This window comes from Hemitrygon akajei, chromosome 3, assembly GCF_048418815.1.
Source record: "Hemitrygon akajei chromosome 3, sHemAka1.3, whole genome shotgun sequence".
Classification (NCBI taxonomy): Eukaryota; Metazoa; Chordata; class Chondrichthyes; order Myliobatiformes; family Dasyatidae; genus Hemitrygon; species Hemitrygon akajei.
Genome location: NC_133126.1, coordinates 124,469,291 through 124,482,203, shown reverse-complemented (window position 1 = coordinate 124,482,203; position 12,913 = coordinate 124,469,291). Strand labels below are relative to the sequence as shown.

Genomic DNA, 12,913 nt, shown 5'->3' with positions numbered 1-12,913 from the left:
AGGCCTACAAATTAAGAGCACATTGATATGTGGCAAGTGTTGACTTAATGAATTTATAACTTAAAGACATCAGTGCAAATAATCCTATCTACTTGTCCATTAATAGCCTGCCAGTATGTCTATTGATAATCCTCCTGTTTCCAGTTAGTAACCTCTCTTATAATCCTTTAATAAAACAAACTTGCCAATTAATATTGTTCCTGACGGCCTAATAATAACTTTCTCAGTAGCCTATTAAAGCCATCTTAAGCAATTAATAGCAATAATAAAATGTTAAAACTTCCTTGGTCCTTTAGAAACCCTCACCCAAAACCCACTAATAACTCACTAAAATGTTGATTGGTGCCACCTGTTGTTACACCCATTACCTTTCCTTCATGCCCATTATTAACTCTTCATGAAACACATTAACATCTGTCTGTATAATTCTTCATGGCGCTCAATACACCCAGAAATGGCTGTGCAGTCCTTTAATAACTCCATTGTAATCTATTTATATGTTGTACTGCACTTTTTTAACAACTCTCTCATAGTCCATTTATAATTTTTGTTAATAGCTTTACTAATAATGCATCAATAAATCTCTCTATTAGCTCTCATTGTCCATCAACAGCTCCTCCATATCCTGTTTATATCACTCCTTATAATCCATCAGTAACTCTACTGGTAGGTCATTAATAACTATTTATTTATAACATTCTCTGTACTTCAAGTATTCTCCAAATAGTCCACTAAATGCTTTCCAAATCCTTCAATAACTGCATTCCCTTATTAAATTTCCTTACAATTCATTAATGACTCTACAACTGTGATTCACTAATAACTCTCCACATAGTTCATAACTAACTCTTCTGCCAATTAATAACTCCCAATGTACCCAATAAATAACTCACTGTAGCTCATTGATAACACTCCACAGAATCTATTAAGAGCTCTCCATGTGATTCACAGATAACCCTCTCTATAGACCATTACTAACATTCTATGTGGTCTACTAATTGTCTCTACAGTCCGTTAATAATACAGTACTTCATGTGTTAAAGTAATAACACTCCATTGTCCATTAATAATCCATCATGTAATTCACCCGTTAATAACTCGTTGTGTAATCTGTTAGTAACCCTTTCTGCCGTCAATTATAAGCTCTCCATGCAGTCATAAATGGTACTTCTGAAGAAGCATTAATAACTCCAAATGTAAGTTGTTAAGAACATTTCTTGCAACCCATCAACAAATCTCTGTATTTCCATTACTAACTGCCCATGTAGTCTGTTCCGACATTTATAGTCTTCTCCGTAGGTGAATAATATCTAATCATAGGGCTGTAAGACATAGGAGCAGAATTAGGTCATTGGGCCAATTGAGTCTGCTCTGCCATTTAATTGTGGCTGATCCTTTCTTCCCCTCCCCAACCCCAGTTCCCGGCCTTCTCCCTGTAACCTTTGATGCCATGTCCAATCAAGAACCTATCAATCTCTGCCTTAAATGTATCCAACAACTTGGCCTCCACGGCCATCAATGATAACAAATTCCACAAATTCAGCACCCTCTGGCTAAAGAAATTTCTCTGCATCTCAGTTTTGAAAGGCGCTCCCCTCTGTTCTGAGACTGTGTCCTTTTGTCCTAGACTCTTCCACCATGGGAAACATCCTTTCCACATCTACTCTGTCTAGACCTTTCAACACTAGAAAGGTTTCAATGAGATCCCCTCTCATCCTTCTGAATTCCAGCGAGTACAGACCCCAAGCCATCAAACATAAGAAACATAGAAAACCTACAGCACAATACAGGTCCTTCGGTCCACAAAGCTGTGCGGAACATGTCTCTACCTTAGAACTACATAGGCTTACCCATAGACCTCTATTTTTCTGAGCTCCATGTACCTATCCAGCAGTCTCTTAAAAGACCCTATCGTTTCCACCTCCACTGGCAGCCCATTCCATGCACTCACCACTCTGCGTAAAAAAACTTACCCCTGACATCTCCTCTATACCTATATCCAAGTACCTTAAAACTATGCCCTCTCGTGCTAGCCATTTCAGCCGAAGTGAATACTGAAGCTAAGTATTCATTAAGTACCTCTGCTATCTCTTCTGGTTCCATACACACTTTTCCACTGTCACACTTGATTGGTCCTATTCTCTCACATCTTATCCTCTTGTTCTTCACATACTTGTAGAATGCCTTGGGGTTTTCCTTAATCCTGTCTGCCAAGGCCTTCTCGTGCCCCCGTCTCGCTCTCCTAATTTCATTCTTAAACTCCTTCCTGCTAGCCTTATAATCTTGTAGATCTCTATCATTACCTAGTTTTTTGAACCTTTTGTAAGCTCTTCTTTTCTTCTTGAATAGATTTACAACAGCCTTTGTACACCACAGTTCCTGTACCCTACCATCTTTTCCCTGTCTCATTGGAATGTACCTACGCAGCACCCCTTGCAAATATACCCTGAACATTTGCCACATTTCTTCTGAACGTTTCCCTGAGAACATCTGTTTCCAATTTATGCTTCCAAGTTCCTGCCTGATAGCGTCATATTTCCCCTTACTGCAATTAAATGTTTCCCCAACTTGTCTGTTTTGAGCATTTCTTTGTTTTTGGAATACATCTGTCGTGCACCTTCCTAATTTTTCCCAGAACCTCATGCCATTGCTGCTCTGCTGTCATCCCGGCCAGCAGCTCCCTCCAATTTTCTCTGACCAACTCCTCTCTCATACCACTGTAATTTCCTTTACTCCACTGAAATACTGCCATGTCAGACTTTACTTTCTCCCTATCAAATTTCAAGTTGAACTCAATCACATTGTGATCACTGGCTCGTAAGGACTCATTTACCTTAAGCTCCCTAATCACCTCCGGTTCATTACATAACACCCATGTAATCCATTAATTACACTCTAAGTGATCTATTACATTCCCTCCCTGCATTCTATTTATTTCTATGGGTCTTCCATTAATAAATCTTGCTGCAACCTAAACATAACTCCCTGTATACTCAGTTAACATTTCCAGACTCTCTGCTGCCCATTAGTGTTTCCCAGTAGCCCAATAATAACTTAATATACATTCCACTCCTCCTGTCAATTAATACCTCATTAAGTCAATAATAATCTTTGCATAACTAATTACCAACTTCCCATGTTGTTCATTTATAAGTGTACCTGTACGATATTGATTGCTCCAGTCTCTTAATAACCCAAAATGTAATTTATATATCAACCCTCCTTTTGATCATGAATAATTTTCCTTATTGATGATTAAGGACTGTCCATCTATTCCATTAATAACTTTAAATATAGCATATTAGTAATTCTTCTTATATTCCATTTATAGCAAATTAGTGACTCCCCAAATATACCATTAATAACTACCCATGCAATCCATTAATAACTCCCCCATAGATAAGTAGTAACTTTATAGATACCCCATTAATCATCTCCCAATTATAAATTAATACCCCCCCCAACCACTGGTCCATTAATAACATAATCCATAGCCTGTATTTCACTAATAACTCTCCTTTCAGGCTATAATGCCTATCCCTATATCCCTACTAAGTATTATTAGGGTCTCTTAATATTTAACCCTATCATCATTTAATAGTTCTCTGTGTCATTTTGTAATAATTATCCCTGTAGTTAAATAACATATTCCAATGCTATTTGTGAATAACATTCCCTTCTCTCCATTAATAACACCCCATGTGTCCAGGAATGTTCAGCTCTTTGTCCAGAACTATCTAGACACTCACTTTTATGGACTTTCTCAAAATCATATTCTTAAGTTCCTACTGTCATTTGATAGTTCTCTGCTCAACCGCTCAATAAATCTCTATGTAGTCCTTTAATAGCTCTCTATTGTGGACGACCAGTAATTTCCCTGTGGTTCATCAATAATCCCATATAGTGGATTATATGCTCTGTTTTAGCCTATTAACTACTCCCCATTTGATCATTCTTAATTATAACAGTGATGTATAAACAACCTACCATATGAAATATCAGTATGCCACAAGAAGTCATAAAAGGTTCATATGCCAAGGTTGTAAAGGATTGCATAAAGATTCCTATTCCTCCCTATAATCTATGAGTAACCTTCTATAAGACCTATCGTTAACTCTTGTAGTCAGCCATTAGCCAGGAAATAACGGTATCTATAATTCATTCAGATCCTCCCTCTGACTATTTAATGATACTCTGTATCCGAGTGCTGCCTCCTCTGCTGTCAAGATGAAGCCACACTCAGGCTGGAGGAACAACACCTTATATTCTGTCTGGGTAGCCTGCAACCTGATGGCATGAACATTGACTTCTCTAACTTCTGTTAATGCCCCTCACCCCCTTCTTACCCCATCCCTGAAATATTTAGTTCCCCCCTTTTTTTCTCTCTCTGCCCATCACTCTTTGCCTGTTCTCCATCTCTCTCTGGTGTTCCCCCCCTTTCTTTCTCCCAAGGCCTCCCATCCCATGATACTTTCCCTCCTCCAGCTCTGTATCCCTTTTGCCAATCACCTTTCCAGCTCTTAACTTCACCCCACCCCTCCAGTTTTCTCCTATCATTTCGCATTTCCCCCTCCCCCCTCCTATTTTCAAATCTCTTACTATCTTTCCTTTCAGTTAGTCCTGACAAAAGGTCTCAGCCTGAAACGTCGACAGTGCTTCTTCCTATAGATGCTGCATGGCCTGCTGTGTTCCACCAGCATTTTGTGTGTGTTGCTTGAATTTGCAGCATCTGCAGATTTCCTCGTGTTTGATAATTTTTCATGTTGTATATGATACTCTGCATCTGAGTGATAATTTTTCATGTAGTATATGAAAAATGTACTTTGAGTAATTCGTAAATATTTCTTCATGATTCATTATGACTTTCTAAAATCCATTGATAAATCTTGTTTGTCGATTAATGACTCTCCATGCAATCCAGCAATCCACATAGTTATTTATTACAATCTCCTTTTCAATTGATTAGTTACTCCCTCTAATTACTCTCTCCATTGTGCATTAATAACACTCAAAGTATCCCATTCATAATTTATTCCTGTAGCCCATTCATAGTTCTCTATGTAGTCCATGAATTACCCTCCCAATAATTAAACAATTAATTTATAAATAATCTTTCCTGTAGTTTATTAATAACTCCTTGTGTAGTCTGTCAGTAACTCTCCCTGCTATCCATGTGACTATAACATTCACCCTCATGTCCATTAATAACAGTCCATTAATTTAATTAATAAATGGTCACGAAGTTGATTAAGAACCCTCTCCTCTAGGCTACTTATAGGTCTGCCTTTAGTTAAGCAATGACTCACCTAATCATCTGTTCATGTCCCTCCCTATTGTCCAAAAAAAACTTGTCATGTGGTCAACTAATAACACTTTCTATAGTCTATTAATAAATATCACTGCACACCATTAATATCACAACATATAGCCCATGAGATCCATTTACAACTTCCCCTTTAGCTACTAATAACCATCCCAGTAATTCATTAATAATTCTTCCTTTAGTTCATTGTTATTAATGCTCTGGTCAATTAATAACTCTTCATGTATTCCATTATGAACTCTCTTTAATATCTTACAATGTACCCCACTAACAGGTTATTATGTAATTCATGAATAGCCATTTAATTGGCAATTAATAACTCAGTATAGTTCAATGAACTGTTTAGTTCATTAATAACTCCTTGTAGCCCATTAATATCTTTCCGGATAGCCCAATAACACTTTTGCCAATGCTATTAACAATTCTATTACACATTAACAACTATATAGTCAATCAATAACCCTTTTTATAAACAATAATAATCCAATTTACAATCCATTCATAGTTCTCCATTTAGGCAGTAACTACTATCCTTGTAGTTCATTTACAATTTTGCCTGTAGACGATTAATTACTGTAGTGCCTAATAATGCATTTATAGCCAATTAATAAACCTCCCTTTAGATCAGTACTAACTCTTTTAGTAGCCCCTTAATAATTTCATATATTATAAAAAGAACTTTTCTTTTAGTCTAAAACTAATTTTCTCTGTAACCCATACCTTTCCTATCATCCAATATCTCTCCCTGAAATCTATCATTAACTTTCCATGTAATGCATTAATAATTATCCACTTATTCCTTTAGTAGCTCTTATAGTGCAATAATAACCAAGCCTATGGACTATAATTAACTCCTCACATTATCTATTATTGGCTGATTAGATATTTGTACTACAGAGCTGGTGTACAGGTATACTTAATAAAGTGGCCTCGGAGTATATAAATACACAAGCTTTAGATTAATATCTGATAACTCACAAGTGAAGTTATCACTGACAATTGAATCTACATACATAGTAGCCTGGTCATTCATGGTAGCACACATTTATAAACAGTGCAGTTTTATAATTAGTGCCCTCTTCTAATTGCTGGCAGGAGATGCATAAAACAGAATTCTGTACCAATGAATGTATCTCATTCTTAATAAGTAGAGGAAGATATAAAATAAAGCAATTACATCCATGTTCAGGGGAAGAATTAAACCCAGTTCAGGACTTCACCTGACCTGATCTGTATAACAATGCAAAGGATCCCCATATATGGCAACTCTCTACGCTGAAAAATTGGGTAGACTGTCATTCAGAGGCCTTTGCACACTCGTAATGGATTCAGTCTGCCGGAGTCAGACTCCACAGCTGGACTGAAAGCCTGTATATATTCAAATAAGCATTGGTGTAGAATCTAATCCACATTAGTGTACTTGTGAACGCAGCATTGTGCAGATTCTATCCCACATTAATGTACTTGTGAACACAGCGTTGTGTAGATTCTATTCCACATTAGTGTACTTGTGAACACAGCATTGTACAGATTCTATTCCACATTAGTGTACTTGTGAACACAGTGTTGTGTAGATTCTGTCCCTCATTAGTGCACTTGTGAATACAGCACTGTGCAGATTCTGTCCCTCATGAGTGTACTTGTGAACACAGCATTGTGTAGATTCTATCCCTCATTAGTGTACTTGTGAATACAGCATTGTGTAGATTCTGTCCCACATGAGTGTACTTGTGAACTCAGCATTGTACAGATTCTATCCCACATTAGTGTACTTGTGAACACAGCATTGTGCAGATTCTATCCCACATTAGTGTACTTGTGAACTCAGCATTGTACAGATTCTATTCCACATTAGTATACTTGTGCAGCTGTGCATCTTGAATTGCCTAGCCGTGCTCATCTCGTATTTCTTCTTACACTTGATTGTATTCATTGAGTGGATCAGAAGGAAAAATAAAGACAGACAAAAGAGCCAAAAGCAATATCTGTATAAAAGACCATCACAAAGCGGCTGAATTGCTAAGCCCAGAATCCGAAATTCCATCATAATCATTTATTCAGACTGTAAATTCTAAACTTTAAGATCCTGGTTGTTTTTGTGTGAATGTCTATGTTAACCTCATGCAGTTTTAACCACATGAACCTAGCAAGCAGGCTCACGCTAGTCCTGTAAGAGCACAAGTACTCTGCAAGAGACACAAGAAATATCTGATGTCGGCAATCGGGAGCAACACACAAAATGCTGGAGGAACTGAGTGGGTCAGGCAGCATCCATGGAGGGAAATAGACTGCTGGCTTTTCAGGTCAAGGCCTTTCATTGGGACTGGAAAGAAAGGTAGCCAGTGTTAAAATCTGGATGAAGGGGCTGGGTGAGAGGAGGATGATATGAAGGTGAGGGAGACTCTTAAGGGTGTAGAAGATGGGTGTAAGTAACGAAGGGCCAGAGAAGTGGACCATAGAAGGGGGCAAGGAGGGGAACTGGTGGGAGGTGTCTCTGGGTAATGGACAGATGGCGTGAGTCAGGGAGAAGAAAAATATAGGGTAATAGGAACTAGTGGGATAATGGAAAAATAGAAGGGACAAGAAGAATGGTTATTAGAAATTAGGGAAATGATGTTCATGGCCCTCATCACCCTATCTGTTTCCCCTCCCTTCACCCCCACCTGCCCATCATCAAGACACCCCTACTACCAGTTCCTTCTCTCATCTTCTTCCCTTTATTACATGGTTCCCTGTCCTAGCAGATTCCATTTTCTTCAGCCCTTGGTCATTTCCACCTATCATTTCCCAGCTTCTTGCATCATTCCCACTCACCACCCCCTCCTCACCTTTTTATATTGACTCTCTTCCTCTCTCTTTCCAGTCCTGATGAAGGATCTCAGCCAAAACGTAGATTGTTCCCCTGAAACGTAGATTGGCCCACTGACTTCCTCCAGCATGTCTGAGTGGTGCTCACATTCTCTGAATGGAAATGTTAAATCCTAACAAAGTCACTTCTTTTATCTGTCGACACTTCTGTGAAAACTCGTTGGATGTTTTCCTTTGTTAAAGGTGGTGTGCAGAACATGATGAGGTTTCGAGAGACTGTAGTTTCAGGGTTAGTCAGGATACCGTGTGTCCAGGGGGATGAAGGTTCCGAACTTCATTGACACAAGGTGTGCCTCTGGCAGATTGGAGTGTTGGCTTATACCAGAGTGGTAATGGGAAGTAGAGTTGAAATGGGTGGCCACCTGGAGATCCCTTTTCTTTCTGGCGGATGGGGCATAGGTGCTTGGCGAAGCGGTCTCCCAATCTACATCGGGTCTCACTGATAGACAGGTCACACTAGGAACACTGGATACAGCAGATGATCCCAACAGACCCACAGCCTCACCTAGAAGGACAGTTTGGGGCCCCAAATGGTAGTGAGGGGGGTGGTGTAGGGGCAGCTGTAGCACTTGTTCCGCTTGCAAGGATAAGTGCCAGGAGGGAGATCATTGAAGAGGGACGAATGGAGAAGGGAGTCGCATAGGGAGTGATACCGGTAGAAAGCGAAAAGTGGGAGGAGGGGAAAGATGTGCTTGGACCTCCCACAGTGGGATCATATCGGTCAATTGTGGGGCAGTGTGGCTTGAAGGGCTGGGAAATCCTACTCCATGCTTTATCTCAATAAATAACTGTGCAAGTGTTTAGATAATGTCTGTGCACAATGTGCTATATAGCTCTGTATTATTCCAAACCTCTGTGTACCTTGCAACGCTCTCCTGTATGTGTTATTTTGTGCTTGTTTATTATTTTTGTACAGTAATTGATAATAATATGAGCAAACACAAGGAAATCTGCAGATGCTGGAAATTCAAACAACACACGCAAAATGCTGGTGGAACACAGCAGGCCAGGCAGCATCTATAGGGAGAAGCACTGTCAACGTTTCGGGCCGTCAACATTATAGATGTCCAACCTGAGGACAGTGCTTCTCCTTATAGATGCTGCCTGGCCTGCTGTGTTCCACCAGCATTTTGTGTGTGTTGATTGATGATAATATTATATCTTTGCAGTGTACTGCTGCCACAAAACAACACATTTCATGTCATCTAAGGCGGTGATAATAAATCTGGTTTTGATTGATTGTGTACACAAAACTTTATAATATAATTTTATATATTACAGTATATGTGTGTGTGTGTGTGTATATAATATATAGACACACTGCACAAAAACTGCAAAGTGTGCCGACTGTGACGTATCTCTTTGGGAGTTGCAGTCCAGATCTTGAATCACTATCCTGTACGGGTGCACATGCAGCATTTTGTGTGTATTGACTCATTCTTTGATTCATGTTGTAATGTCACCTTCTGTGCTTCTTAACCAAACAGCAGCGTGCCTGAAAATTCCTGGAAAATAAACTCACCGAAAGCCCAAAGGAGGCCACCAACCCCATCGTGTGAGCAGAGGTCAATGGAGATGATTAGTAATCCCTTGTATGAAACATTTGAACAGAGGCCGAACGCGGGCTTAAGGAGCGAGCCAGGAACAGCCTGGCCCCCAAGGAAAGAGGCCCCAGCAGCTGCGGATAAGATCTCTGCCAATAAATTGACCAAGTCAAATTGGCAGGTGCTTCCCCAGACAGCAGTGGTGCGGAATCGCTCCTACACCGTATCAGAGATGAAGAGCTCGGCCCAGGAGAAGCAGCAGACCAAACAAGCTCCTGCCCCAGCTAACTTTTCCAAGCCAGGTGCCAACCTGCCAAGCACGTGGGTCCCCTTGCCCAACAGACCCCCACTGCCGGTCAAGAGTCAGAAGGTGCTGGAGCAACAGCACGCACTGAAAGACTACAGGGATAGCACAGAGATCATGGGTCAAGCCAAGCAACGCGGCAGCCAAAGTGTAGGACAACAGGCCAGTGTCTCGGTGAGTAAGATATGTTTGCTATAAATATAGGCACTTGCAGACAACCTTCATATGGAATTCGAAAGATGCATTAATTTTAATCAGTAACTAGATTAGGAGGGGCACAAGGTAGGAGACGGACTCTCTAGCTGGGCTAAGTGGCCTGTTTCAATGCCAGAAATTCTATCCAACATTCCCTTGGCCAAGTTTGTGTTCCTAATATGGGCCGGTGGCAGGAGAACTTGAGGGTGAGTTAATGAGCGTGCGGGAGTAGCTTTGAGAGAAAATAGTGGGGGAATGGGGGATGGTTCTGGAAGCCAGCCTGGACTTGATGGGTCAGACCAACCTGCTTGTACCGCAAGGAAGCAGAGCGTTTGTGCAGTGTGAGAGCCTCTTTCGGAGTGTGCACACCTAGTCCCGCTTGGCACATGACTCACTTGTGCAGCCTTAGCTGTGTGACCGAAAAGAGATCTGTTCAGCTGCTTCGGGTAAGTTCCCATTATGCAGAGAGCTCCCCGCGAAGCTCCCCCCGGTCCTCCCCCCCACCAACTGAAGTAACTGCCCTTCCCCTCACAACAACTGACCATCACCCCTACAAGTCTCCTGCCCAGGCAGAACCACACCCCCAGTCACCTGATAACTATTTTCTTATCCCAACACCAATCTGCTTGTACCTGCAAACTTTCCTGTGGAACGGCTAAATCAGCTGTCAAAGCTTATTTTGTCTTTGGGTCGGATTGGGAGGTGGTGGGGTAAATGGGTGTTTGGCTTCCATAGGCAAGTTGCATCTGGGGGTATTGCACTAGTCTGTATGGTGTTCGGTGGTCACAAGTCAGAAGGTGGTCAAAAAAAAAGAATGACCATTAAATGCCCAACATATTTCGAAGCCGTCAATGTTTTTAACAAAGACGTCATCCTTGTGTGGAATTCATGTGTCTAAGCACTGTGCGAAGTTTAAAATAGTTTTGATATAAGGGGAATTTTGGGAGCTAGAGGTTGGAGAGCTGCTGAGAGGGGGAGGAAGACCAACGGTAATGTAATCATCACAACTAATTGTTAATGAAAATCAGAAGTCTGCCTGTTGGTGGACTTGGGAAATAAAACTAGAAAATGCTGGAAAGACTCAGCAGGTCATCTGCAAAATGAGAAACAGACTTAGCTTTTTCAGCTGAAGTCTCTTCTAATTGAACTGAGAAAGAGAGAAAACAAGCAAATTCTTTGTTTCCCTGTTCTGACGAAGGGTCTTCAATAATATTGGCCTGGATTGCAAACCTGCTCACAAATCTCTCTTTCTCTCTCTCTTTGCAGTGATCAAGACCACGCCTGTGATCCTTGTCAGGAACTTTGTGAAAAGTAAAGCGTTTCCTTTTTTCCTGTTTGCTTTTACTCCCTTGACAGATGTAAGCTGTGGTCCTTCGGTTGGCAGAATTCTTTCAATAAGCTAAGTACCTGAGAGAGAGAGAGAGAGAGAGACATGATTGAATTCAGTACTGATGCCAAGGAACTGGAAGTGAGGATGCTCAGGCAGCCTAAAGAAGTTTCAGTGTTACAGGAGTTTTGAGAACCACCTACTTGTCACCCCACCCTCAACATGCACCTATTTCATTGGTGACAGAGATTCAGTCTTTGGATTCATCCTCGCACCTTTCAACCGGATCCAACCCAGGTGCACTGCAGCTTCATCACTCGGCCTATTCTGCTGAACGGCCTGGTTATGGGAGCCACATGATCGCACTATAATCAGCATCTTTCAGCTCAGGCAACAACACTATTAACATGGATCACGGCACCAGAGTAGTCCGCCAGTTTGGAAAGCATTAAAGGGAGGAGAAAGAACTGACTTTACTACGGCACTTTCCACAAACTTGGAACATCTAGAAGTGCAGTCGCTATTAAAATGTGGGAGATACAGCACGCAACCTGTGCCTCACAGACAGCAGTTCTATGTCGAGGGTGCTGATAGGTGAATAGATATCACGCAGCACATTGTAAATAACTTCACTTCTCTTCAGCTTTGAACCAGGAGCTTTTCCGTTGTTACTGGACGGGCATGCAGAACTTCAGTTCAACATCTCTTTGGCTGTGACTGACAGATCAATGCTCCCCCAGTACCGCACAGCAGCACCCAACCTAACATTCTGCTGAAGTGATTTGAAAGGAGGCTTGACCCTCGGGCCAGCTGCGTCGGAGATAGGAACACTACCCACTGTGCTGTGGCAAGAAGACACTCCTTGGTTGGGACACAGGGGCGTGGCTCATGTGAGAAAGATTGTGATTTGATTGTGTGGGGGCTGTGGTGAACTAGATATACCTGTCTGACTGCTCCTGTGGCTCCTCCCACAGACCCCTGCTGACTGCTCCTGTGGCTCCTCCCACAGACCCCTGTATAAAGGCGACTGTGGGCTGCTGCTCTCCCTCATTTTCCCCAGGATGTAGTGCTGTTTATTCTTCCAGTCAATAAAAGCCGATATCTCACTTCCTAAGTCTCAGCGTGAGTTATTGATGGTGCATCAGGGACGAGAAAGGACTGGGGGAGCAGTTAGAATTATGTGTCAGAAACCATACAATGACACTTGTATGCCTTCAGGTTTTGTCCTCAGTTTGCAAATCACCCTGGAAGTTCTTCCCTGCAGGTTTGGAGATAGTGTAATCTGCCCCTGTGTGAAACGCCACATGAGATGTGTTAACCCTGCTGTCCATTCTGTGACATCAGGGAGATGA

At 41.4% G+C, this 12,913-nt stretch overlaps 1 protein-coding gene across 1 annotated transcript in view; it reads left to right on the top strand.

Moving 5' to 3' along the window:
• The window catches only part of inpp5d (inositol polyphosphate-5-phosphatase D), a 136,661-nt gene extending 123,991 nt beyond the window's left edge, over positions 1–12,670 (top strand). The window contains exons 26-27 of the mRNA XM_073040773.1: positions 9,679–10,213; positions 11,501–12,670. Of these exons, the coding sequence (XP_072896874.1) occupies positions 9,679–10,213; positions 11,501–11,503 (538 nt within the window). The 3' untranslated portion in view covers positions 11,504–12,670. The remainder of the gene's footprint in view (positions 1–9,678; positions 10,214–11,500) is intronic.
• The last annotated feature ends 243 nt before the right edge of the window (positions 12,671–12,913 follow it).